Source organism: Tympanuchus pallidicinctus, unplaced genomic scaffold (genome assembly GCF_026119805.1).
Source record: "Tympanuchus pallidicinctus isolate F22 unplaced genomic scaffold, pur_lepc_1.0 scaffold19, whole genome shotgun sequence".
NCBI classification, from domain to species: Eukaryota; Metazoa; Chordata; class Aves; order Galliformes; family Phasianidae; genus Tympanuchus; species Tympanuchus pallidicinctus.
Genome location: NW_026294710.1, coordinates 3,431,875 through 3,456,191, shown reverse-complemented (window position 1 = coordinate 3,456,191; position 24,317 = coordinate 3,431,875). Strand labels below are relative to the sequence as shown.

The window sequence follows — 24,317 nt, the reverse complement described above, 5'->3', positions numbered from 1 at the left end:
AAGTTAACTAATCTATAAACATCGTCACCCAAAAAAGTAAACTTTTGTAGCAGAATTTTCATATTAAATAATTCTATCTGGAGAAGTCATGGAAAAAAAACAAAGATCCTGAACGAAAGTACTGAAATCAGAACTAAGTGAGTTCTGTTCATATCATTTCCCAATTCAAATCAAGAGGCAGACAGTGAGAACCACACTAACAAGCGATAGAAGTTTCTTCATTTTCTTGCAAAGTCAAACACCAGCGTGAGTCATATGAGCACAAGCTAAAAAGGCCTCTAAAAGCAAAAAAGACTCACCAAGTTCATTGAGACTCTGGGCAGCTTTTGTTATCTCCCTGCTTCCCCCTTGTAGTTGTCCTTGAAGTCTTTTACTGAGATGCAAGATGCGTATTATCCTCCGCAGCAAGTCACAGGCAGCCTATGGAGAAATCACAGCATTAGGGGATATTACCAGCACACTCTGATCTCATAATTTTAGGCTTCTAATATGGACACATTAACCAAAGGAAACACAAATTTGAATAAAAACAAGGAACTTCAGAATACAAAAAGCCTGTTTTTAAGGACCTTTTTTCATTATCTAATGCAATACAGGCAGATAACATCAAAAGCTGGAAATTACATTTCCTGGGCTAAGATTATGCTGCCATTACTAGCAGCTCCTTCCCCCTCAAATAAAAAAAGAAAAAAGAAAAAGAGACAAACTCAGAACCCTATGAGAGTGACATGTTCTATTTCCAAGCAGAAGTGAGCTTCATTTTGCATTATGCAGCTCCCCTCAGTAGTTCTCTCATCTCTAAGCTTTAGTAAAATTAAGAAGTTGCCTTTGTCAATTAAGTATTGATTCAAAGTAAGTAAAACAGCAGAGAACAATAAAAACTTAAGGGCTTAAAGTGTTATTTTATAGATATTGACTCTTATGGTAGGAATAGATAGAAAAATCCATTTTCATCAAAAATTTCATACGGCCATTTACCCACATTTATCAATCTGTCACTTCATATTATTTGATAGGTTTGCAAAAGCACACCCCATTCTTGGCTAAAAATTAAGATGGATGCAAACACCGATTTTCAGGAAATATATCTGCATTGTATTTTCATTAGCACCAATTCAGAGCAAAGGTATTGCTGACATCTGGATCAAACATATGACTTTCACCATTTTTCACTCAACTAAGACCTTCAAACATGTTTTCCTGCTCTACACAGTAAATGAACGGAGGCAGACAAGCAGTGAGTTACACCACGTGCACGATGAGTGTTTCAAGCATAACAGGGAAAGAGGGTTCTGATGATGGTGGGTATGAAGTGATGACAAGCTGCTATATAGGACAGATCCCCGAGCTGCTTCTAAGCTATACAACTCAGGTAATACTGATTTGAATTACTGTGTCATTTAAGCATAGCAAAAACAAGCTTCAGGATTGCCTGATATGCCCCAGTGGCAACTAAATGTGCTGGCATCGAAGTCTAGATGGCTTCAGTGCATGTCTTTCCCATAGTCCTTCAGAACTGCACCATAAGAGAAGTCCTAAAGATGCATGCACGTCTTCATTGAAAGAGACCAGCAATGAGAGAAGCTGTAGAATGAGTAGAGAAAATGGACCCACCATATGGATGGGTCAGTGAGGTTAGGAGATGTGTGCTACAGGGGGAGCAATGTTACTTTAAAACATGTCTCCAGCATCTGTAGTCAGACTAAAAGGTGGTAAATATGAAGTGTGGGATGAGTAAGACAGCTGTTAGGAGGTATTTTCCCGGCTGCTGAAGAGAAGGCCTCTTGAAAGGCCTTGTCTTATAAACAGAAAAATGAAATCATAAATTACTTAAAATATACACAAAAATATTTAGAATCTGACAGGCGTTAAGCCTCAAGTTTTGAAAGCAATTGTTAAGTACACAGAAGTCCCTTCAACCAACGTTTATTGGACTGCACAACCCGCCAAGGTCTACTGCATGTCAGCACGAACCAATGGAAATAATCCTTATTCAATATGTGTTTAATCCTTATTCAATATCTAGGCACAACAAAGAATATTACAAAGGCCCAGGGAGACGAAGCACTGAAAGCACACTGACTCTCACTGCTGCTGGCACAATGCCGTGTCTCACTAAGTACAAGTTCCCTAAGCCTTCCAGGATGACTGAGCTACATGATTTCTATTATCTTTAGTGAGAACCAAGTGGGGCTTATCCTGCTTTGGAAAGATTAATGTATCAGTTTTAATTAATGCATTCCTTTAATCAGAAAAAGTTTTGATTCACATATCACTTCCATGTCTCTGAACAAAACTTCTGCAAGATAAATCAAAAATAGCTCTTTATACAGTTCACTGTGCCTTGTCAGATGTGTTTAAAAACCATCTGGCTGTGGTGCTCGGGGACATGATTTAGCAGAGGGTTATTAGGGTAGCATGGTTAGGTTGTGGTTGGACTCGATGATCTTTCAGGTCTTTTCCAACCTGAGCAATTCTATGATTACTACTTTGCCTTCAAATTTAATTTTCTCATCCAACTGTGTACCTCTGGCTAACTTTTTCCCTCGGACTTCACTTATCTTCTGAGAATCTCGTACTTCACAGACAAAAAACCCTCTTTTTTATTTCACTGTTGTTTGTTATCTTCCATTCCAAGAAACAATAATGTAAAAGGACTGTCAAGCTGGATACAGGATAGGAAATGTTGCATTTGGAGTCAAGAGCGAAAAAGGAAAAAAAAAAAGATATCTTCCAAAGCCACTGAGGATGCACCCTTAACTTCACAGCCATCACTAATGAGCACACAGTGTTTTTTTCACATGGGTACTGGCATTTTTGTGAATTATTCAACTCATTAAAACTCTCAAATACTGTAGAAGTATGCAGTATATGAGGACTGTACAATGGAAATTTAACAGAATCTACCAGCAGAGCTGTTCACGAATGCTCTATCATCAACCCCTGACCACCCGCACCACAGAAGTCTGAATTAATTCAGGAAACAATCATTCCTGGAGTCAATACAGCATGCTTTTCTAAAGGAAATACTTCTATCCAAACACGAATTCCATGGTTAAAGCAAAACTTAGTTTGGAAAAAGCAGGGAGCAGCCCTGGTTAGTCCCAGGGCTTTTCATTAAGTTCAAAATCAAACAGGATTTTTCTGGAGATTACACATTAGCTATCTGCTGAAATTTAAATCAGCAATAACAAAGACATTATTGCTGCAATTCAAACAAAAAGCTTCTTTTAATCTTAACTTAATTTTAGGAAATTATTGAGACAATCAGACCACTTGAAACTGCCAGTGCATAGCTCATGTATGAAATTGCATAATGCAATGCAGATCATAATGCAAGTGAATGTGTATGTAATACAAGCCCAAAGAAAGGTGGGACAGTACACCATTTTAAGACTACATGGACAATGGTGTACTGTAGTACCAGCATGAATTCTGCTACTAGTAAACACTTCAAAGAGAGAATAGTTTTCTATTGCATAAATATTTTTTCTATTTTGTGGATTTTTTTTAATAAAAAGCTTTAAAGAAAATCAGATATTGTAGGAATTTCTAAACATGAAGACATCCAAAATTAAGAGGACATGGAGAAGCAGTTGGTTAGACAGAAATGCACAGAAAATAACCCTCTGAAGGACAAACTCTCTGTCTACATATTTCAGCTGTTAACTTATCCGTTTAGCTTGTGATACGGCATGGAAAGACTATGAATGTGCTCAGAAGAGGATAGGATGATTTAAAGCAGGAAGTAAGCTCTGTGAGTTTGCTGCTCCCCTGGGATGCGATGAAGCCATAAGAACAAAGCAAGACATAATGTACATAAGTATACAACAGAGATTTAGAATTCAAAACTAGATTTGTAGTTTGACAATGAATTTATAGAGAAAATGTTTATGAAAAAGCACGACTATATTAAAAACAATTAAGGATGGTGAAATCCAGCTTTATGCAAGCCAAATACTCCTTCAGTTTGTGAGCAGTCCCATAGCAATCAAAGAAGAAGCACTAAAGCAATACAATCATGAATACAAGAGGCCCTTAAACACCACACAAATCAGCAAAGGATAACTAGCAGCCCTACTTACTTTGACAGCACTGTCTTTTATCAGTCATTTATCTTTTTTTTTTTTTTTTTTAAACTTATTCTACTGACTGTACATCAGCTGATAAAATTAGCAGGTTTGACTGCCTGTGCTACACGTCCTGCATTTGGTACAGAAGTTAGCAATGTCATTTCATAAGCCCTGCCACAAACAGGAAGCAAACTGTTTGCTGTGCTGATGCCCTTCCTTCCTGAACAAACAAGGCTGCCAGGTAAACAGACACAACAGCATCATAATGCACTCCTGTGTATCTGCCAACACAGGAGAGGACAGCAGCCCTCACGCTGACAACTGTCACTAGCAGCAATGCTGCAGTGATCCTTCCTGTTTCTGTGCACAGCTAAGGCAGGTAGGGACACGAGGATGGGCAGCCCAGCAGGCTCCCTTTACCCTGCATCTCTCTTTTTTTTTTTTTTTTTTTGGACTGGCATTTGGGACAAGAAGACTCACAGCCCAGAAGAGTCAGATATTACAACTGCCCTGGCACAGGTTGACCAACAACTCCAGCCCTGGTGCGTGATGGTGGTTCACAGTGGTGCACAGAAAAAGCCATGCAAGACCAAACCCCTATTGCACCAAAGAGGAAGCAAAGCAAACCCAAGAAACACCTCCTAACCTCAGGGACTTCTGCAGTTTGACTTTACATAAGGTCAAAGAAGAAACAATCACCTTTCACTCCAAATTCCCATAGTTCTTCCCACAGCTGTAACCAGAGAAGAAAAAATAAAATCTGAACCTAGCCTGGGACGTGAAAGTCATGGAATTTCCACCCAGTGGCAAAAACAGTGACAGCTGGAGCTGGGAAGCATAGGAGCAGCAGCTGAACAACCTGGCTGAACAGACTGGTAAGAGCTTCCTCCTGAACCTCACTACTACTGAAAATCAGATAGAAAATATCAGACCTCCACCCGAGAGTCCAGCACATTTACTTGCTCCTCAATTCCTGGATTAGAAACCATGTACACCTGATTGCAGCTTCATCTCTACAAGCTAATGGCAACCTACTTGAGCAAAATCCACAGTTCAAATTTCAGCTATCAACAGATAAAATCTTAGTTTTGCAACTCAAAATATTTTTTCAAAGAGAAACAGTTCAAACAGTAGTTCTTTAAACCTTTCCTGATTTGGAGTTGTGTTGCTTTTGAATAAATAAACTGAACAGAATGCAGCTACATCCATGGGATCTGTGGGGCAGTTTTCAACCGCAATAAAGTTAAAAATAGAAGTGTTCAATGCTCATCCTACCATTGCTGAGAAAAAGCTCTCCCCCACTGCTCTTCTTTAAAAGAAACTACATTCTCTGCAGACTTGGTTTAAAAGACAGGAACAGCTGTATACCTGGGCTTATACACCAGAACTCCAGGTTGCAGTGTGGCTATACTGTAAGAATTATTCCCCAAACCCTTTACTAAACTGCAGTTAAACACATGTAGAGGAAAAGTGTCTCCTACAGAACTACATCATAAGATTAAAAATACCTAGACAGAAATGAAAATGTAGCCTTTCCCTCATCCGAAGGAAAACTAAAGCAGCTAGTGCAAAGATCAGCTTTGCACTTTGCAATATAAAGCACCTCTCAGTAGCTCATGAGGAGACACATGAATATTGATTTTTACCAAGAAATACTGACAGCAAACTCCAGTCTACTGGAGTATGGAAATCCCACTCATGTCTGATGAGTCACCTTTTCTTAATGCTCTAGAGGACTGGGAAATGAAACACTTTAAAATTGAGTTTTAAAACGTATTTCTAATACAACTTACCTGAAGCTTTGCTAGCTGAGCCGTGCGAGACACTATTTTGTTGTAGGGATCAACAATTTTGGCTCTAATTCTGAAAATAAGAAGTTTATTTATGGAAGTATTAATAAACAGCACAAGAGAACAAGTAAGCACGCAGACTTTCTAATCACATCATGAATGACATACCTATCAACAGTACTTTGTAGAGCACCAATTCTGGTCTGCATCATTTGGAGGACACCTGCAAAATAAAGCAGATGTTTTACAAGTAACACTCATGATACGAAGAATACTTCTTTCTATAATTGGCATCTACAGCAGACTACTTCTGTATTAAAAGAAAAAACAACCCCCCTTTATAACAAAACGTTCAAAGATATTGAAATGATTGAGACACGGAGTATTTAGAAATAAACTGAGAAGGTAATAAGCAATTACTGACCACTACTACTACAAAAAAAACCAAAATCCTGCTGAAGATGCATTGTTGTGGAATTCATCAGATGTTAAGCTTCCCATAATATCTAGAGTAATGCTGTTTTCTAAAAGAATGATGATCAGGACTGATGTTCAAAGGCATATAACCCGATACAAACACCTCAGCATGATATAAAAAAGCACCACAACTTATTTAACAAGGGAACTACGCAGATCAGAGAAACCAGCAGGCATGGAGAAGTGAGAAGCAATGCCATTTCAAGGTTTTCTTCCTGTGCATAAGCACCTTTAGCAAAGAAGTAAGGTATGTCATTGGGAAATCATCTAATTTAGACTACAAACAGAGCAAGCTACACCAATCGTGTTTGTTCCAGATTAGTTTGGAAAAGCAGCACAAAGGGGAACCCACAAGCACAGTCGTTCTTTCCTTGCTAAATTGCAAACAAAGCAGTCAAGGGTAATAGTCACTTTTGCAATACAGAATCAGCCTGCTGGGAATTTAATTCAGTTACACAAACACAGACCTATGAATTTATTTTTGTTTCAATTCTTGTTAGCACTCTCAAACATCCTCTGTTTCTGTAAAGCCTTCATCAAATTGAACAAAACTATCATATGATACAGAAAGACAGAATTATTAACTTGGCTTATTGACAGATTCAGGAGTCCTATTATATTTATAAATGGAATGGCAGGCATGTAATCCTCATGGATAAAAAGATGAAGATATGAAAGACAGAGAAAAGATGTCACAGTGGGCTGAATTTTCTACTCTACACTCAAAAAGGGGACAGCAAGTACCACGACATTGCTACATCTATGACTGTTGCACCCTTGACAGCAATGTAACATTCCTCTTGCCAAAAGGCACTGTTAGGATTGCTGAAAAGGTGATCTACGCTCTGTGTCTGCTACATGAGATACTACCCAACCTATCCCAAGCTAGCAGGTGATTGAAGATATCTGGTGAGCTGCTTATAGAAACACAACCAGAAAAGAGTATTTATAACAAACCAGTGTACCATTAGCAGAGTGTACAGATCTAAAGGAAGAAAAGAAGTTCCTGGGAATTTACTCTACAAGTTTGGTTAGTTAATTTGAAATATTTAGAGATTCACATATCCAAATAACTATGCATGCTGTGAGTTATGGCAAGAAAGTAAGCAGATGAAGATTACTAAACTAAGCACATGAAGACACTCTGAGCTCCATATTTCTAACTTCATAATTAAATTTCCTATTAACATTTCTCTTTTCTTTTACTTATGGATATTGACTCATTGTTTCTGCAGTGACTATATTACAGTGACCACGTGTAGCCCGAACACCGTAGAGAAAAGCAGGTTTTGCCATACTTAAAATATCATCTGTGTTTGCATAGAACTGTGGTTTCAACTGATGCCTTAAGTGTCAAAAAAATGTCAGGGTGAGAGCCCTCCATGTTCCCAACAAGTATCACAAAGCAGAATGGCTGGTCTAATGAGCACCAAGGAGAAGAACCATATTCTGTAATCAGTTTTCTGTACACACTTCACAGTTTCTAAGTGAAGTATTTACAAGTCAGCAATTTATTTTAAAAGTCAGAACCCAATCAGTGGAACGACAGAAGTGTATGGATTTAATCTAGTAGCTTCTTACTCAGTGTTTCAGTGCAGTTATGATTAATGCCTCTTCAGTTAAGATCTGCAAACCATGCAACGTGCACATGCAGAATTTACAAACTTGGTACTGATGTTCACAGACATTGCAATAAAATTAGGCTTGTTTATTAAAAAACAGTATTAAAAGGTTAATGAGACTTGATTGCTAAAGTTGCTTAGAACAGATTATTAAGCTTTTTGCCTATGGAATAGTTACTCCAGAGAAATATCAGTCAAATCTTCTCCCAGGAGCTCCATCTGCTGACATAAAAGGAAAAAAAAAAAAGCTGCCACAACTCAGTCGTAAGATCTGCAGCTGCTTCATTATTAACCAAAGTGAACGACCTTCCCATGTAGAAACTAAAAATGCTCCCGTGTTCACAGAAATCCGTGAGCATTCAGTAGATGGATCTCACCTTCTAGGGATTCAATTCCAGTTGCTTGAGCCAACAGATCTTCATGTCTTGTAACAACCTTTAAAAACAAAAGAAAGAGAAAAAATAGAAGCAATGACATAAGAACAGAGATGTGTGCCTGAAAGGGGTATCAAAATATTATCATCATATTTCCTTAAACAGATCCAGAAAAAAGCAGATGAAAGCATTTTCAGAACTGTTTTGATTCACAAAATGGTAAGCTCAAAATGGGAGTCAGATATTGCAGCATAGTTGATGTATTAATATAAGTGAGAAAAACAATCAATCATGTTTCAACACACACTGATATCTAACAATAACTGTAAGTATAAGCTTAATACTAACACAGTAATAACGTATATTCCCATTTTTAATGTTTTCATTTGTATTTATGACATTTAGAAACTAACTTCCAAAGAATTTACCATTGCAGGGGGAGCAGTTTTTCTAACCAAGCACAAATTTATCACACACACTCACAGCCAGGTCGATGGGATTTGCAATGTCCATTTGGATTTTATCACTCAGTCTTTGACTATCCAAACTTAAATTCCTTTTGAAGGCATGGAGGTGTATTAGCACAGGTTGTGTTTGCCCAGTTAATATTAAGGACTAAATCCCAGCCTACAAAACCAGCACAGGACAAGTCGTGCACTGTCTTTTCACAACCATCATGCCAAAAGACAGGGAAGTTTTTCTGATAGCCCATATGATCTTTTGGAGAGTCAGGGAACCCTTACAAGGAATAGCGGAACCTCCACGCACCGAGACTGAGTGCAGACACTGAAAGCAAAACAGCTTACAGCTCCTTGAGGGGGACTACATGGAGTTGGCATCACATGCACCGCTCTTTTTACTTCAAGCTGTACCTTCAGTTACCAAGCAACATCAAAAGCAAAGATCATTGGACTAATCAGCTTTTAATCACTTTATCGACCACCCCTGAGCACCAGGCATGCTTTACACTTACTTGTACGTGAAGCTCTTTATCCAGCTGGCTGATACCTTGGGCAAGCTTTGCGAGCTGCTCAGCTATCACCGCCTGATGGATCGACTGCGACGTGTAAGCTTTCACATCAAAGTCCTCTCTGAAGAAGTCAGCATAACACTCTGAAAAACGATTCAGATGTTATCTTCACACTTCAAACCAGTCGCACCGAGGGACGATCTACAAGCAGGCAGCGCTCAGACCGCCGGTTCCTCCAGCTGGAACAGCGCACACACCGTACCGTACCCGCACAACGCGGCACGGGAGGCCGGTCTGAGAACAGACTGCAATCAAAGCAAGTCCGCGCGGCAAAACCCGCAACTTCATGGAACCGTACCGCGTCCTACAATGGAGCCAACTTGTGCTGCGTAAGGAAACTATACTCCGCTGCTGACTTTTAACCAAGTAAGACGCGTGCTACTTTGTGCAAAGGGCAGGCGTGGCTCACCGACACCTGCGTGCCTCCCGCCGGCACACATCTCCCCTCAGGAGCGGCGGACGAGGGCAGCGGGCTGCAGCTGGGCAGCACAGCGCCGGAACGGGGCCCGCCATCCCGCTCCCCTCCGCCCCACAAACTTTCTGCGACGCGACACCTCGGAGGCCCAATGCCCCGCTCGTCCCGGCCTCCGACCGCCGCCAGGACCGCGCCTCACCGTCCGCCTGCAGCTCTGCCAGCGCCGGGGCCGGTGCTCCACCGCCCGCTTCCTCCATGCCGCCCGACGGAGCCTGCCGCGCGTCACTGCCCGGCGGCGGCGCGCGGCGATGATGGCAAAGGGAGCGACGGGGCGGGGCAGGACGCGGCGGGGCTGTGAGGGGAGAGCTCGCTATACATGAGCGGGGACGCGGCAGAACGCGAACGATGGTCGGCGACGGACCCGGCGGGCCTGTTTCGGGCTGGGCACGTGGTGAAGATGTGTGCCCCGATGGTCCGCTACTCCAAGTGAGTCGCTGCTGGCGGCGCGCGTGCTGTGGGGCGGGCGGTGTGACGGGACGGCGGGCGGGCGGGCGGGAGCCTTCTGGGGTTGTTCAAGGGCGCGACGGACGCGGACGCGTTTGATTATGGTTCTGTTTACACAGCCCCGCAGCGCTGCGTTTAAGAGCGGCGCTTCAGAGCGGCTCACGAGGCGAATGTCCGCTCTGTGTGGCCGTGCTGTCCCTGTCCCCGCAGGCTGGCGTTCCGCACTCTGGTCCGGCGGTACGGCTGCGAGCTGTGCTACACCCCCATGGTCGTGGCGGCCGACTTCGTGAGATCAGCCAAAGCCAGGGACAGCGAGTTCACAACAAACAGAGGTAATGCTGGGAAATACGCTGCTGCCTTTATGGAATGTTTTATGTATCCTGGTTTGTATCAGAAATAATCCAGCCAGCAGGACAGGTGGGTGATCATCCCTCAGCAATTGGCACTGGTGAGGCTGCACCTCATGGGCTGTGTTCAGCTGTGGGATTCTCACTACAAGACAGACATGGAGGCCCTGCAGTGTGTCCAGAGAAGGGCAGCGGAGCTGTGAGGGATGTGGAGCACAGCTGTGATGGGGAACGGTTGACGGAATTGGAATGGGTCAGTCTGGAGAAGAGGAGGCTCAGGGGAGGCCTTATTGCCCTCTATAACCGCCTGAACGGAGGTTGTGATGAGGTGGGGGTCAGCCTCTGCTCCCATGTAACAGTAGCAGAATGAGAGGGAGCAGCCTTAAGTTGTGCCAAGGAGGGTTCAGTTTTGTTATTAGGAGAAATTTCTTCTCGTGCCAAAGCGCTGAAACGGATTACACATTTTCCACACCCCAAACTACTTCATCTTCCCTCACCACTGCAGTTTTATTGCTGAGCACGGCATTACATGATATGAAATATTCCTTTGGCCAGGTCTAGACCTGTCCACTCCCAGTTCCTTGCCCACCTCTGACCTATTTGCTGGGGGGAAATAGGTACACAGGTAAAAAATTAGTTTTGAACTGCCATCGCTGTTCAGCAAAAGTGGAAGCACTGTTGTATTATCAACAATGTTTTTTGCCACAAAACTCAAAACACAGTACTATATAAGCTGCTGTAAATAAGGTTACTTGCATCCCAGCCAGACCCAATAAAAGATCATCACAGAATCAAAGAATCGTTTGGGCTGGAAGGGACCCTTAAGATCAGCTAGTTCTAAGCTCCTGCTGTAGACAGGAACACCCTGTAGACCACGTTGCTCAAAGCCCCACCCAGCCTGGCCTTGAATGCTTCCAAGGAGGAGGCATTCACAGCCTCCCTGGGCAATCTGTTCCAGTGTCTCACCACCCTCACAGTAAAGAATTTCTTCCTAATATCTAGTCTAAATCTACCCTCTTCCAGAGTAAAACCATTTCCTCTTGTCCTGTCACTTCCTGCCCTGATAAAAAGTTCCTCCTCAGCTTTCATCTAGGCTCCTTTCAGCTACTGGAAGGCTGCTATAAGGTCTCCTCAGAGCCTTCTCTTCTACAGTCTAAAGAGCCCCAGCTTTCTCACCCTGTCCTTGCAGGGGAGGTGCTCCAGCTCTCTGATTATCTTTGTGGTCCTCCTCTGGACTGTTCCAAGAGCTCCATGTCTTTGTGTCATAGGCTCCAGAACTGGATGCAGTACTCCAGATGGTGTCTCACAAGAGCAGTGTAGAAGGGCAGAATCGCCTCTCCTTCCCTGCTGATCATGCTTCTCTTAATGCAACCCAAGATATGGTTGGCCTTCTGTCTGCTCATAAGGCTCATAAGGTTCTAATGCCAGCAATTGCTGCTTCTTGTATATATCAGAGATGTATGCTTAACCCATTACCATATATTTTCTGATTACTAACAAAAAGGAGAGGGTTTGTAAAGGGGAAAAGATGAATAGATCAGACATATAATATGGGGATTGATAAGAGAAACAGAATTTTAAATTATCAGGTGGTAAAATGGAAGGTGGGCTCCTTGAGATCTCAGAAGACTGGTAGAAGGAGCAAAGGGAGTCCAGAGAATAGAAGCACAACCAGGATTCGTAATGAGAAGCCAGGCTTCAGACACGATATAGAAATGTAACCTGAACAGACTAAATATATATATATATTATACATTATTATTATATATTTTATAAATATATGTGTGTATATATATATAAGGAGCTATACAAAGCCCTGGCTAAGTAAGGGAGAAAAGTAGTATAGAACAAAATCACAGAATATCTCAAGTTAGAAAGAAGCCATAAGGACTGTTGAGTCCAACTTCTGGCTACACGCAACACCACCTGAAAATCTGACCATAAGTATATGGGAAGAGATAACAGTACAGATACAGATCAGCTGGCATGAAGTGGTTGTAGGAGAGAAGTGGAACAAGGAACACATAAGCTTGGGCTACAACTAGAGGAATGGAGAAAGCACTTCTAAAATGCTAGTAAAATTGGCCTGTAGGATCTGCAGAAGGTAACGATTTCATCTGTTCGTGCTACTCAGTGAATGGTTTTGTAAGTGTATATGTAATAGTAGTAGAACTATAATCTGTGATTTCATGCTTTATTTGAATACAACAGGTCATTTATAGGAAAGAATCCCATTGGGAAGCACAGGTAGACTCTTATTAATGGAGTGCAACTTAGAAGAAAGCTTTAATTTTTTTTTGTTATTCAAAATAAACAAATAAGAACATAACTGATATATACAGCTCAGAGGTCTGCAGAGCCACTGTTCCACCCTTTGCATCTGTTTATACTTTTGATCTTCACAATGTCTTGTGAAGTTCTATGGGTTGGCTTTTGGCAGATAATGGGATGGGGAAAGAGGAAATTCTTGTCACTGTTTGCTGTAATCTTGTCACCTGTTGACAAGGAGCTCAGGATGAAATGTTCTAGTACTGTAAGTAACATCTTTTCCCTACTCACCTCTTTTATGCTGGCCTTAATTTTACAGCCTCCAAAACCACCCTGCCTCTAACAGCTTAGCCAGAATAACAGTATTTACATTATTAGCATTCATGCTTTTAACAAATAGCTACATAACTGATTGTAAAATCTTAATATTGATTTGTTTAATTTTCTGGGCATTTTTTACTCTAATGAGCAGAGTAGGTTTGGAGCCTGCAATTGTAATTTTTGCTCTCTTTTTTTTGCATTGACATTTGGCATTGACATTTCTTTGTTGTGTATTTCTAAAATAGTGGTAGATGTTCCCTGTGGCTGCTGCTAAGAATTTAATTATCATTTGATTTAGCATTTTTATTACTTAGCTGAAAAACAAGGAGCCTGGGATTATTCCAGTGTATTAGCTGTATCAATTTAAATCTTTTCAGCTAGAGCACTGTCTAAATGGACACTGTTTTGAAAATACAAAAGGGATTTTTTGTGGCATGTTTTAGGTAACTTACAGAAGTTTCTTAACAGAAGATACTGCTGCCATTTCTGACTTCAGTTCCATTACTTCAAGAACTCTGTAAATTCCACTAAGACAGGAAAAGACAGGAAATCTTCAGAAGCATTTGCAGTCTGTTCTGTACCAGAAGTACACGTGCTGTGTGCATTTGTTGGCTCTTTTCTTTCCATTGGTGCTCAGATATTTTTCTTACCCTGTTCTCCATCCCTCTTAACTGCAGCAATCGTTTATTTGGAAAGTAACTGCTAATACTGAGATATTTTTAGATGCCTTTAATGTAATGCAGTAGGTGTCAAAGAGGAGAGCCTGTTCCAAATGACCATCTGGCTCTCTGCAGGAGCTTCGTAGATCACAAATAGTTCGCCAGGCCCACTCTGAGGAGCACTGATGCTTTGGTTTCCTATGAGAGAAAAATCTGTGAAAGCTGCCTCTGCCTATGTGTTCTCATTCCAGCTCTGCATACTGGACAAAACCCAGCCGTGTTGGCATTGAAACAAAAAAGTATCTGGAATAAGGAAGGGTAGAGTTTGTAGCTACTGAAAGCTGCCTCGGTGGTACGCTCAGTTTTCTGGTTCTTTAACAGCTTTTTCTGAGTCTGGACTTTTTGGAATATCAGCATGATCTGTGCCTTACATTTATGCCCTACTTCAGGAAGCTAAATTCTCTTGCCTTTTTTTTCTTTTTCTCTTAGAGCCTCCCTTTGGTTTGCTTAGTAATGTTATTCCTGTAAGACATCTTTTCTTCCCTCATTGTTGCTGTATTTTCACCATAGATTACTACATTAGATAGAAACAAGGACACTAGAAATCTTTGTTAATGATTATGTGTCATACACAGCTATAGCAAAACACAGCAGTCTGTAAGCAGCCTGATACAATTGTGGAACAGATCATGTTTGAAGTGTAATTCTCTTCAGCAGGAAATGCTTCTTAGCAGCTCCGGAAAATATCCAGTTTGTTGCAGGCATCGTTGGAGTAGGTTTTTTCAGCAAGACAAGCAAGTAATCATACTTTCAGCACATTGTTCTGGTTTCATAAAGATTTTCATATAAACAGGAGATTTATTTCAATAAGTTAAAAATAAATAATCTTTAAAATCCTATGTAGAGAAGGGAGACTTCTCACAGCTACAGCTGTAGTCAAAAGGAAGAGTTTGAGAGTTGATGTAGCACAGTGGTGAGCGATGAGAAAGTTTGCATCGGCCTATGCATAGGCAATGACATAGCATGAGGAGGCCTCTGGCAAGGCTCTGGCAGTGTTGTAGTCGGCTACGACAGAGTTCCTGTATCATGTCCTGCCTGGGAAGGGAGGGGTGTCTAGATTTGCAAATCCCTCTGGTCAGATCAAGGTGAAACAACACCCAAGGTCTGTGCATAAGAGGAAAAGCCATAAACTGTAATAGGAGATACCCATAAAACAGTTAACTGCATGCGTTGGCTCTCCCGCAATTCTATCTGTGCAGTTTTATAGGAAATTCAAGTAAGTTTTGGGTTAGAGCTTAAAGAAAGAAAAGGAGATCACCAGTTCTGGTCCCACATCAAGCGTGTTGACAAGGGGGCACAGAACAAAGGAGGGATGCAGCAGTGAGAAGGGCAAGGACAGCCCTTCAGCCATGTTTGTAGATGGATTCCAAGATGGATTGAGACACCAGACACCAGGCAAATCAAAGCAAAGGGCACTGGGCCCCCTCCTGTGACCTGACCATTTCTAGGGTATTGCTCTGGGCTCTTCCAGGAGGGGTTGAAACATGGGTCAAATTAAGGGAAGAAACACCCAGCTCCTGCCTGTGACTTAACTGTCTATCAAAGTGGTGTCACTTTGAGAACACCTGGGGCTCCTCCCCTACAGCCTTCCTGTGGTACCACCCTGTAAAATAGCTGAAAAAATCACTATCGGGAATGGAGCCATCGAGCACATTTGGTTCTGTACATACTTCTTGGAGTTCAGTACAGCAACTGGTGAGATTATGACAGTGCAGCTTACCTTTAAGATTTTATTTTAATAATGGTGCTGTCATGGGGAAAATAACCTAATAGAGAACAGATAGATTGCTTATGTTGAAGGTGCGGTGGCACTGGTGATGTTCTTATTCAATTTGGTTTTAATGTTGAAGTGTTCTGGATCCAAGAAAACATACAATACAAAGAAACAATAACTGAAGAATTTTTTTTCCCATTATTAGTTTGTGAATAGTCTGAATTAAGAATGCTGCTTTTAAACAACCTGTTGATTTTGACAATTGTAAGCAAATATATATCTGTTGACATTTTTAAGAAAGTTAAACATATTTAAGTAATGAAACATTCAAAAATTAGATTTTTTTTTCTTGTTTTCAACCTCTAAATATCTTTTCATTGGAGTAGGTGACAATCCATTGATTGTTCAGTTTGCTGCTAAAGAAGCACAAGTTTTATGTGATGCTGCCCTTCTCATCTGTCCTTTCGCAGATGGAATAGACCTAAACTGTGGCTGTCCTCAGAGGTAAAGATTTGAAAAAAATGGTTAAGTATGATTAAATTAATTTGAGAATAAAGGATGCTGGCCTTCATTTTCATACTCATTTCTGTCTTAATTAAAAAAAAAAAAAAAAAAGATTGAGCTTGAAATAGCTTTTTAACCTGCCGGAGTGAAATGTGCGTGTGGTAAAATGCTGTTCTGAATGTTCAGAGATGCCCATGGTCACCAGGTGTCTTTGCTGTCTTGCCTCTTTTAATTTCTGAGATACTGAAGGTCAGCTCAGAAATGAAGTGTCCATCTCTGTGATTTAGCAGCTGTACCATTTGACTTCTTCCAGAAGAACAAATAATCCAGTGTTTTGAGAAATAGCATGGCAATTCCAAAATAATGAGCCACGTCCCTGCTGTCTCAGGCTTATGCAAGTGAAGAACAGTCTCTAAAATGTAATTATACAGATTATATTACTCATGAAGTGCTTAGCTGAATTCCCTCCATCTTTTATTAGGTTTGGAAATACAGTGAATTAGTGATAGTTTAAAAATTTTGTTTTGGCAGAATAATAATGCACAAATGAAGATTCTCACTAACTGCTTCAATTGAGAACCATTTATTGTACATTTGTCAGGCAATCTTTTTCTAAGTAAATCTCTCAAAAATAAATGTGGGACAGCAGGAGATAATATCATGGTGCACGTACTTAATTTGTCTATTCTAATTAGTTATCTTGACTTAAAATTACAGTATTTGAGAAAACAGTTCTGGAGACATTGGAGACTTCCAAATCTTGTGCATATTGATTTCAGCCATAGTAGAGCTGTGTGTATCTGCCTGTATAAGAAAAATTCTTTAAAGAAAAGAATGCTGCTGTTCAGTAAAAGCAAAAGGTTATCTCCTGCCAATCATAAGTAATTGCTGTCATTTGAAGGAAAAGATAATATTACTGAAATCAGATTCTTATTCCACTTCAATTGTGCTCCTTTCCAACACAAAGTAATTTTCTGTTCAGAAGAAAGCCATGACCCAATTGAGGGGAAATACCAAGCTATTTCTTTTATGTATGATCTAAGCCATTGTTAATTCAATGTTTATCTTCCTTGTAAGCCTGTTTTGTGGATAGAAAATTAAACAGATTCGTTACTTGTCCAAAATCATAACAGCAAAGCAGAAACTGAACCAGGATCTAAAAGCTGGTGTCACACCGCAAACAACTACATCAAACTACAGCCTTTATTATCTCTGCTTACTCAGCCACACATTCTAAAGGCTATAAGAAACTGATACATTTAACTGAAATTGATCTGCATTTTTCAATTGTAGAATACAAACGTTATTTTTCCTTTCAAAGATGGGCAATGGCAGAAGGTTATGGTGCCTGCTTAATAAATAAACCAGAGCTGGTTCAAGATATGGTGAGACACGTACGGAATCAGATTGACAATCCTGGATTTTCAGTGTCTATTAAAATAAGGTATGGCTAACATACTCTGCAGAACGTGGAAAAAGCCTTTTAATGTTTTTCAAAAGAAAGATGTTTGTGTAATAGTTACACTACAATATATGTAATTAATGCAATAGTACGAATTATTATAAGTTCCTTAAATGTGATGACTACTGGGATGTTTTGACTCCAGGTGGTAAGCAAATCTGGAGCAGGTTACCAGCCTCAGATGGTAGAACAAGCACAGTCTTTGACTGCTTGCCCAGATACCAGAGTGGATGTCAGAATTTTATTGCAATCCAGAAGACATGGTAGTTCAAGTTAAAAGGTTTAGAATTCCATGAAATAAAAGCAATATGTAACCTGTAATTGTGTGGACTTACTCGTAACCTGCTGCTGTCTATAAAAGACAGATAACAGATCTGGGAACCAGTCCACACAGCTGCTGTAAGAACATGTTCTCCCTCCCTTCATCACTTTCTGAACTTGTATAAACCGTTGATCTGTTTTACTTTCTGGCATTTCAGCCACTATTTATCTTCTCATCCCATGGTGCTTTTGCATATTGTTAGTTAAGTTTCAGCTCTGTTTGCAGTCTCTCAGAAAAGGAGAACTGTTATAAATTGGATTTTTTTTCCACAGTTATGCAAAGTAATGACAATTAATGTAGAATCTTGGGTACCCTTGCTTCATCTCTGTAAAATTTACCACACATGCTTCAGAGATGGTATGTAACTGGGAAATGATAAATAGTGATTTCAATAAATTATACATCTTTATTAAATATATATTAAATATATTTACCTTCCCACATTAGTAGTCTTTTTTTTTTTTTACAAGTATTTATAGAAATCTCTGGTGACTCCTCTTCATGGAGGGCTTTTATACAGTTCAGGTAGCTTGCTAGCTAATGTTTTAATTCCTTGGAATTTCAGGATACACGAAGACTTAAAAAAAACAGTAGACCTGTGTAAAAAAGCTGAAGCAACTGGAGTTTCATGGATTACCGTACACGGGAGAAATATAGAAGAAAGACATCAGCCAGTACATTATGATGCAATTAAAGTAATTAAAGAAAGCGTGCACATACCTGTTGTGGCTAATGGAGACATCAGAACTTTAAAAGATGCTGAAAATGTTCATCACTTGACAGGAGCAGATGGTAAGATTAAACATATCCTACTTTCTAAGTAAATTGACAAATTAAATTTCTGAGTATTTATTTTAGCTAGAAGTAGGACGTTGTTTACATCTTCTTAATAAGCTCATAAACGGGATCTTGTAATTATCAGAGAACCAGAGCACTTTAGTCAAAGTCTCAATTAGATTTGAAAGGCAAACTACAAAAACTCTTTGCTTAATTATGCTTTCATCACTCAGTAGTGGAGTTGGTGGCGGAGTTTAAGGAGGATCAGACATCCATTCTGTTCATGGAGCTGATCATTTATTATAGAGCTGTAGATTTTGACTTGAAATCCTCTGCTTCCTGCAAATGGTAATGGGTTTCTTATAGTAAGAATATAGAGGGAGAAAGATAAACAAGCTGGATATTTAACAAATAAATGGTTTACTTTCAAGTAGATGGTGAAGCATTGCACTATTTATCTTGCCTTTACTGTGGTAAAATATGGAAGTGAAAAATTGCCCTGCAGTTATTTGTTTACAATAGATTCCTTCAACTGTCTGTGGTTTCAAGCCAACACTGAAGTTCAGTATATCTTGAAGAAGTTATCTGGATCTGCATACTTTGAGTCTTACAGTTAGAGCCTAACAGGGCAGAGCCAGTGTCATACCATGAGTTCGTGTGGCAGGTTTCTATTGACATCGTCGGTGTTGTAAAAAAAAACAAAACTATTTGCACCAAACTGCCATGCTGCTACAGTGGCTTTCACCCCAGATACAAAGCAGGAAGAAAATACATTAACAGAAAAGGATGTTCTTTTTGACTTTCTTGAACAATAGAGCATAAAACATCAAACTGTCCAACATATGATGGTTTAAGATACAGTAAGAACAAACCAGAAACTGCATATTTTTTGTTTTAATACAATCTTGGTTATTATTTTTTTTTTTTCATTTTTGGTCATGCTATTTTGTAGGAAGAGATTAAATGTGACAGATTATATGTTACAGTTCAGGAAAGCAATCACTTTTTCAAGAAATATTTCAGTAGAGTTTGGCTGGATTTATCTGACAATTTGGGAATATAGTTGCAAATGCATTGGTTTATTCAGAAAACAAACGCTTTCTGTAGAGTAGGAGCCATGAGATCTCTATCACTGAGACTTGAGCTGCTAATGGAAGAATGATTCCAGGTCAGTGAATCGGCAGAGTTGCGCTAAAATAACTTCAGCATTTTACTACTCCTGTGTCTTTACATCGTGATTATATGTTAAAGAATAGGCTTACATGTGTGTAGGAGATAAAAACAGAATAATATTGAATTGCTGTTTAAAAAGTAGAAAAGAAGGGCTTCTTTTTTTGTGTGTGTTGCATCAGAATTTCTGGAAGGTTATGTCAACAGGTTAAATGAACTGACAGATGGTGCAGGAGCTTGGGCTGTAAACTGATTTCTTTGATATAGATATAGTACTCACCCCTGTTGTTCTCCCATTTCTTGTTCTAATGGATGCTATAAAGTAGGTGCTATAGAAGATGTAATGTAAAATTTAACTATAATGTAACTCACTGCTTTAATTTGCAATTTGAAGGTGTAATGGTGGCTAGAGGACTCTTAGCAAATCCAGCTATGTTTGCAGGATACGAAGAAACACCTTTGAAGTGCATCCAGGATTGGGTAGACATTGCTCTTGAGCATGGAACTCCTTTTACATGTTTTCACCACCACTTAATGTACATGATGGAACGGATAACTTCAAAACAAGAAAAGAAAGTTTTTAACATTTTATCAAGTACCTCAGCAGTTCTAGATTACCTGGATCATCATTATGGTGTGTGTAGCTGAAAGCATTTCAGTTGTGTGCAAACTCATTCTTTGCAATTGCTGATGTATTGCTACTTGGGCTTTTACTGATTAAATCCGTAACGCAGATATTTTCAATACAGCTTGATTCTGAGGTTAGGCTGATAGTTTAGATTTTTAGTTTTTAGATCAGCATATTTAACTGAAGAAATATTCCACATTCCACAAACGTGTAATTCTATTTACATTGCATTACTGTACAGAGGATTGGCTGTTATGTGACTGCAGTGATTTAATTTATTTTTCACCAGAAAAATTTTTCACTTACAAGAGTAAGCAAAACAAAGGCCTTTTTCTAGTGGAACTCCCTAAAATCAGGACTACTACTACTAAATAACAACAAAAACGTATGACCAAAAGAATACAGAGGGACCAATTATAGAAATATTTGCTTTAACGGACTTAAGATATAAGATGTGCTTTTAAATTTTAGTAGAATTTTCCAGCTTAAAGACTGTGAGACTTTGAAGCCCAGTGTTGTACCCTCTTAAATTAGATGTTCTTTTTGCAATCTAAAATCTTCCAGATTTATAACTTAGAAAAATTCTACCATTAATATAATGAAAGAAACCTGCAATACAAGATGACAGAAGGAAGGAAAGAATAAAATGAATAGAGTTTAAATCAAATGTAGACCTGGATGGATCTAGCATACAAGACTTGAAAGTTCAGTGTAACCACATACAGTATTGGTTATCTACTACATAATAATCCTATGAAAGATCAAAATGCAGTCATCTACCAAACCAGAACTTTATAGGCCAAAGAAAAGCTGACAGATTCTCTCAGTAGGACTCCTGCATCCTTTCTGCAGGCACGTTGCTTATCAAAGCATGACAGCCGTTTCACTTTGGATCTTTGTATAGGAGGAAGACAATGAAAATCAGAACAAGACAATAACATTGCACACCAGCTGCATTTGTTCTGCAAGGGAAATTTTACAAGCCTATGCAGTACAATTATTTGTAATCAAATAATTTGTTTCCTTTCTATGTTTACACAGAAATTCATATAAGAAATTGCTTAGTTTTTTTAACTGGTACTTTCATGCATATACAAATGAATGGTTCTAAATTTTCTAAATAAATCACTTGCTTTTGTATATGATTGCAATTTGTTTATTACAGTGTACATTATGACAACCTGGGGAAGGGGGTGTTGCTTTTGATGCTGTTCCCCTTATCTGTTGCTTAGATATCTACAGTTTTGCAGTATTCTTAATGCAGTGACTGAAAAGATTTACTTATTTTTCATAGAGAATATGTTCTGATTTAGGTATACAAATGAGTTAGAAAAGCATGACCTGAGTCATCAAGTCTAGTTTGCTTTTTAAGACAGTGAAGTTTATACATCTCCTCTGATATGAGCTGTATTTCCAGTTCATCCAACTATAGTGCAGTACTCAGTTCTCTTCAGTTCTGAAAATGCCTTGAGTCTTCTGCTTCAAAATCAAAAACTACAAAATTGACTTGCAATGGATTCTTTAGAGTATCAACGAGGTCCTGTGTTAGCATTTACTTAAGATTTTATGATACAGCAAATCAGTCGCCACGTGAAGTAGAGGGAAAAAAAGAGATTCATTAGAATCAAAAACAGAAAAGCAAGGCTTTTTTTTTTTTTTTTTTAGTGGGGAAGTGGTATTTTTGAGGACTTGGAATACCTTGACCTATTTAGGAACTGAATACTTGATGATTTTGTAGGCAGCAGTTGTTGTGCCTGTGTGATATCAATCATAGAGATTTCTGCCTGAAGTACAAGACCTGGGTTGCAGTTAATATTGCTAGTAATTAAGGAGTGCTTGATCTGGCCAATTAAGTACCATAAAAGTCAATGAAAGTTTAGCGTCCTGTTATGTAGTAAAATGAATGGCTGTGGGTTTATTTGAGTGCCTCCTTGTCAGTTTGTCAGCATCCAAACACATTTCATTGCTTTGACACAGGATGAATTGCAAAATTTGAGTTTTAAAGCCATACTTTGAACAGCCTACACTGTTTGCAGTGCACATTAAAGATATCCCCATGGCAGTTAATTATTTAACTTCCAGTTTTGCTTTAGAGTGCAGTTAGATTTCTTATCAGCCTTTTGAACATGGGAAAACTGAGCCAGTTTAAAGCCAGCAGATACGTTCCTTCCTTAGTTAAAGTATTTGTAGCATCACCAGGTCTTCTGTTTTCTAACTAATTTTCAATTTTTAAAAAGTTACTCCAGTATTATTCTCCTCAGCTACCTCAGACCTCATTCCAGGTTGGTGAGAATGCTCAGCAGCAGCAGTCAAAGCGCACAGCAGCCACTGCAGAGGGAGATCTTACAGAGCTCCTGGAGTGCCAGTGCAGACTCATACTCTCTGGCAGTGGGGATGTGCAAGTTTAGTCCTGTCAGTATGCAGCTAGCCTACTGGAGAGCAGTCTGCAGTGCTAGCACGCAGCTCAGAAAAGGAAACTGCTCTGGATTTAATGCTGAGAAAGTCTTTAATAACATTTTAACAGCTTCAATAAAGTATAATGGCAGTAGGCCAATAGCTAAAATGTAATAACCAGAATATATTAAGAGGTTATGTTTTATCTATGAGTTTGATTACATGTTTATGAAAACATGTTAGAAATGCTTCTTAAAACCCAGGCTGCTTTCACAGCGTAGATTAGATTGAAATCGCTGGTTGTATTCCTCTCCAATATTTGCTATGGATAAACAATTATTTGGGATGTAACCTTCCATACAGACATTGCTTGGCAGCAACTGGGAAAATGTTAACACACAGGCACAGTCCCAAAGCCACAGACCTGGGAAATTTAAGTGAGCTTTCAGACTGAGAGCAGCTGCAGTCAGCTCTGCTGATAACTGTTGATGCAGTGACTGCCTAACCATTTTACCTTCTGTGGATTTTTACTACTATTCATGCTATTTAACCTATGTCCTTTTGATGTAAATTTTTTTGGACAGAATTCCCAAAAGGAGCTCAGGTACTTGTGTCAAGAAGGCTGGTCATGCCCAGCTAGACCAGGTAACCCCTTCCCAAGCAGACAGATACCTGTTGGAGCTGCAGGCAAATGAGCTGAGCTGATTGCCCAGGGTGAAATTGCTGGATGTGGCATGCAACAGCGTGAGAAGCTAAAAAAAGCTGCAGATAGCCCTGGGAAGGGTGGCTGGATTTCACTGGTGATTAAGTGGGAGTTATATGAAAAACAGCTGAACAACAGGAATAACCAAAGAGTGTTTGGAGTCCATTTGGGACTGGGAGCTTGCTGGGTTAATGGTGCCCAATAGCCATGTCACTACCTCAGTAGTACCATACAAGGCCAAGATTAGCTAAGTAAGGATATCAGAAATACTGAATGTGGGTATAGATTATATCTATGTATCTGTATTAGTTACAGACTGGGAACAACAGGGAGAAGAGATGAGGGGAAGGTTATCTGGGAGAAATAAGGGGAGTTGCAAGTGGCTAAGATGGCTGAGAAGTCATAGAATCGTGTAATGGCCTGGGTTGAAAAGGACCATAATGATCACCTAGTTTCACCCCCCTGCTATGTGCAGGATCGCCAGCCACCAGACAAGCCTGGCTTTGAACACCTACAGCAATGGGGCATCCACAACCTCCTTGGGCAACCTGCTCCAGTAGCAATGCAGGGGCATACCACGCTTAGAACCTTGCAATGCTGATGAAAAACACTGCACCCAAGACAGGGCAGAAAAGAACTTTCTGAAGGAATGTGGTTTTACTCATGAGGTCCATCAAGCCTGCTGGACATTGTCTGAAACTTG

The 24,317-nt window shown here is 39.8% G+C and overlaps 2 protein-coding genes across 3 annotated transcripts in view; one reads left to right on the top strand and one right to left on the bottom strand.

Moving 5' to 3' along the window:
• The window catches only part of COG5 (component of oligomeric golgi complex 5), a 177,904-nt gene extending 167,798 nt beyond the window's left edge, over nucleotides 1–10,106 (bottom strand). The window contains exons 1-6 of the mRNA XM_052681177.1: nucleotides 9,981–10,106; nucleotides 9,310–9,449; nucleotides 8,340–8,397; nucleotides 6,032–6,086; nucleotides 5,867–5,936; nucleotides 300–420 (exon numbers count right to left, since the gene is read on the bottom strand). Coding sequence (XP_052537137.1) covers nucleotides 300–420; nucleotides 5,867–5,936; nucleotides 6,032–6,086; nucleotides 8,340–8,397; nucleotides 9,310–9,449; nucleotides 9,981–10,038 — 502 coding nt within the window. The 5' untranslated portion in view covers nucleotides 10,039–10,106. The remainder of the gene's footprint in view (nucleotides 1–299; nucleotides 421–5,866; nucleotides 5,937–6,031; nucleotides 6,087–8,339; nucleotides 8,398–9,309; nucleotides 9,450–9,980) is intronic.
• Nucleotides 10,107–10,125: 19 nt separating this feature from the next.
• Nucleotides 10,126–24,317, top strand: part of DUS4L (dihydrouridine synthase 4 like) — a 36,132-nt gene continuing 21,940 nt past the window's right edge. The window contains exons 1-6 of one of the 2 annotated variants that reach the window (XM_052681182.1): nucleotides 10,126–10,267; nucleotides 10,496–10,617; nucleotides 16,041–16,158; nucleotides 17,480–17,602; nucleotides 18,508–18,734; nucleotides 20,284–21,657. In XM_052681182.1, coding sequence (XP_052537142.1) covers nucleotides 10,158–10,267; nucleotides 10,496–10,617; nucleotides 16,041–16,158; nucleotides 17,480–17,602; nucleotides 18,508–18,734; nucleotides 20,284–20,537 — 954 coding nt within the window. In that variant the 5' untranslated portion in view covers nucleotides 10,126–10,157 and the 3' untranslated portion in view covers nucleotides 20,538–21,657. Of the gene's footprint in view, nucleotides 10,268–10,495; nucleotides 10,618–16,040; nucleotides 16,159–17,479; nucleotides 17,603–18,507; nucleotides 18,748–20,283; nucleotides 21,658–24,317 lie in introns of those variants that run through there. The other variant, XM_052681183.1, reaches the window with a different exon arrangement.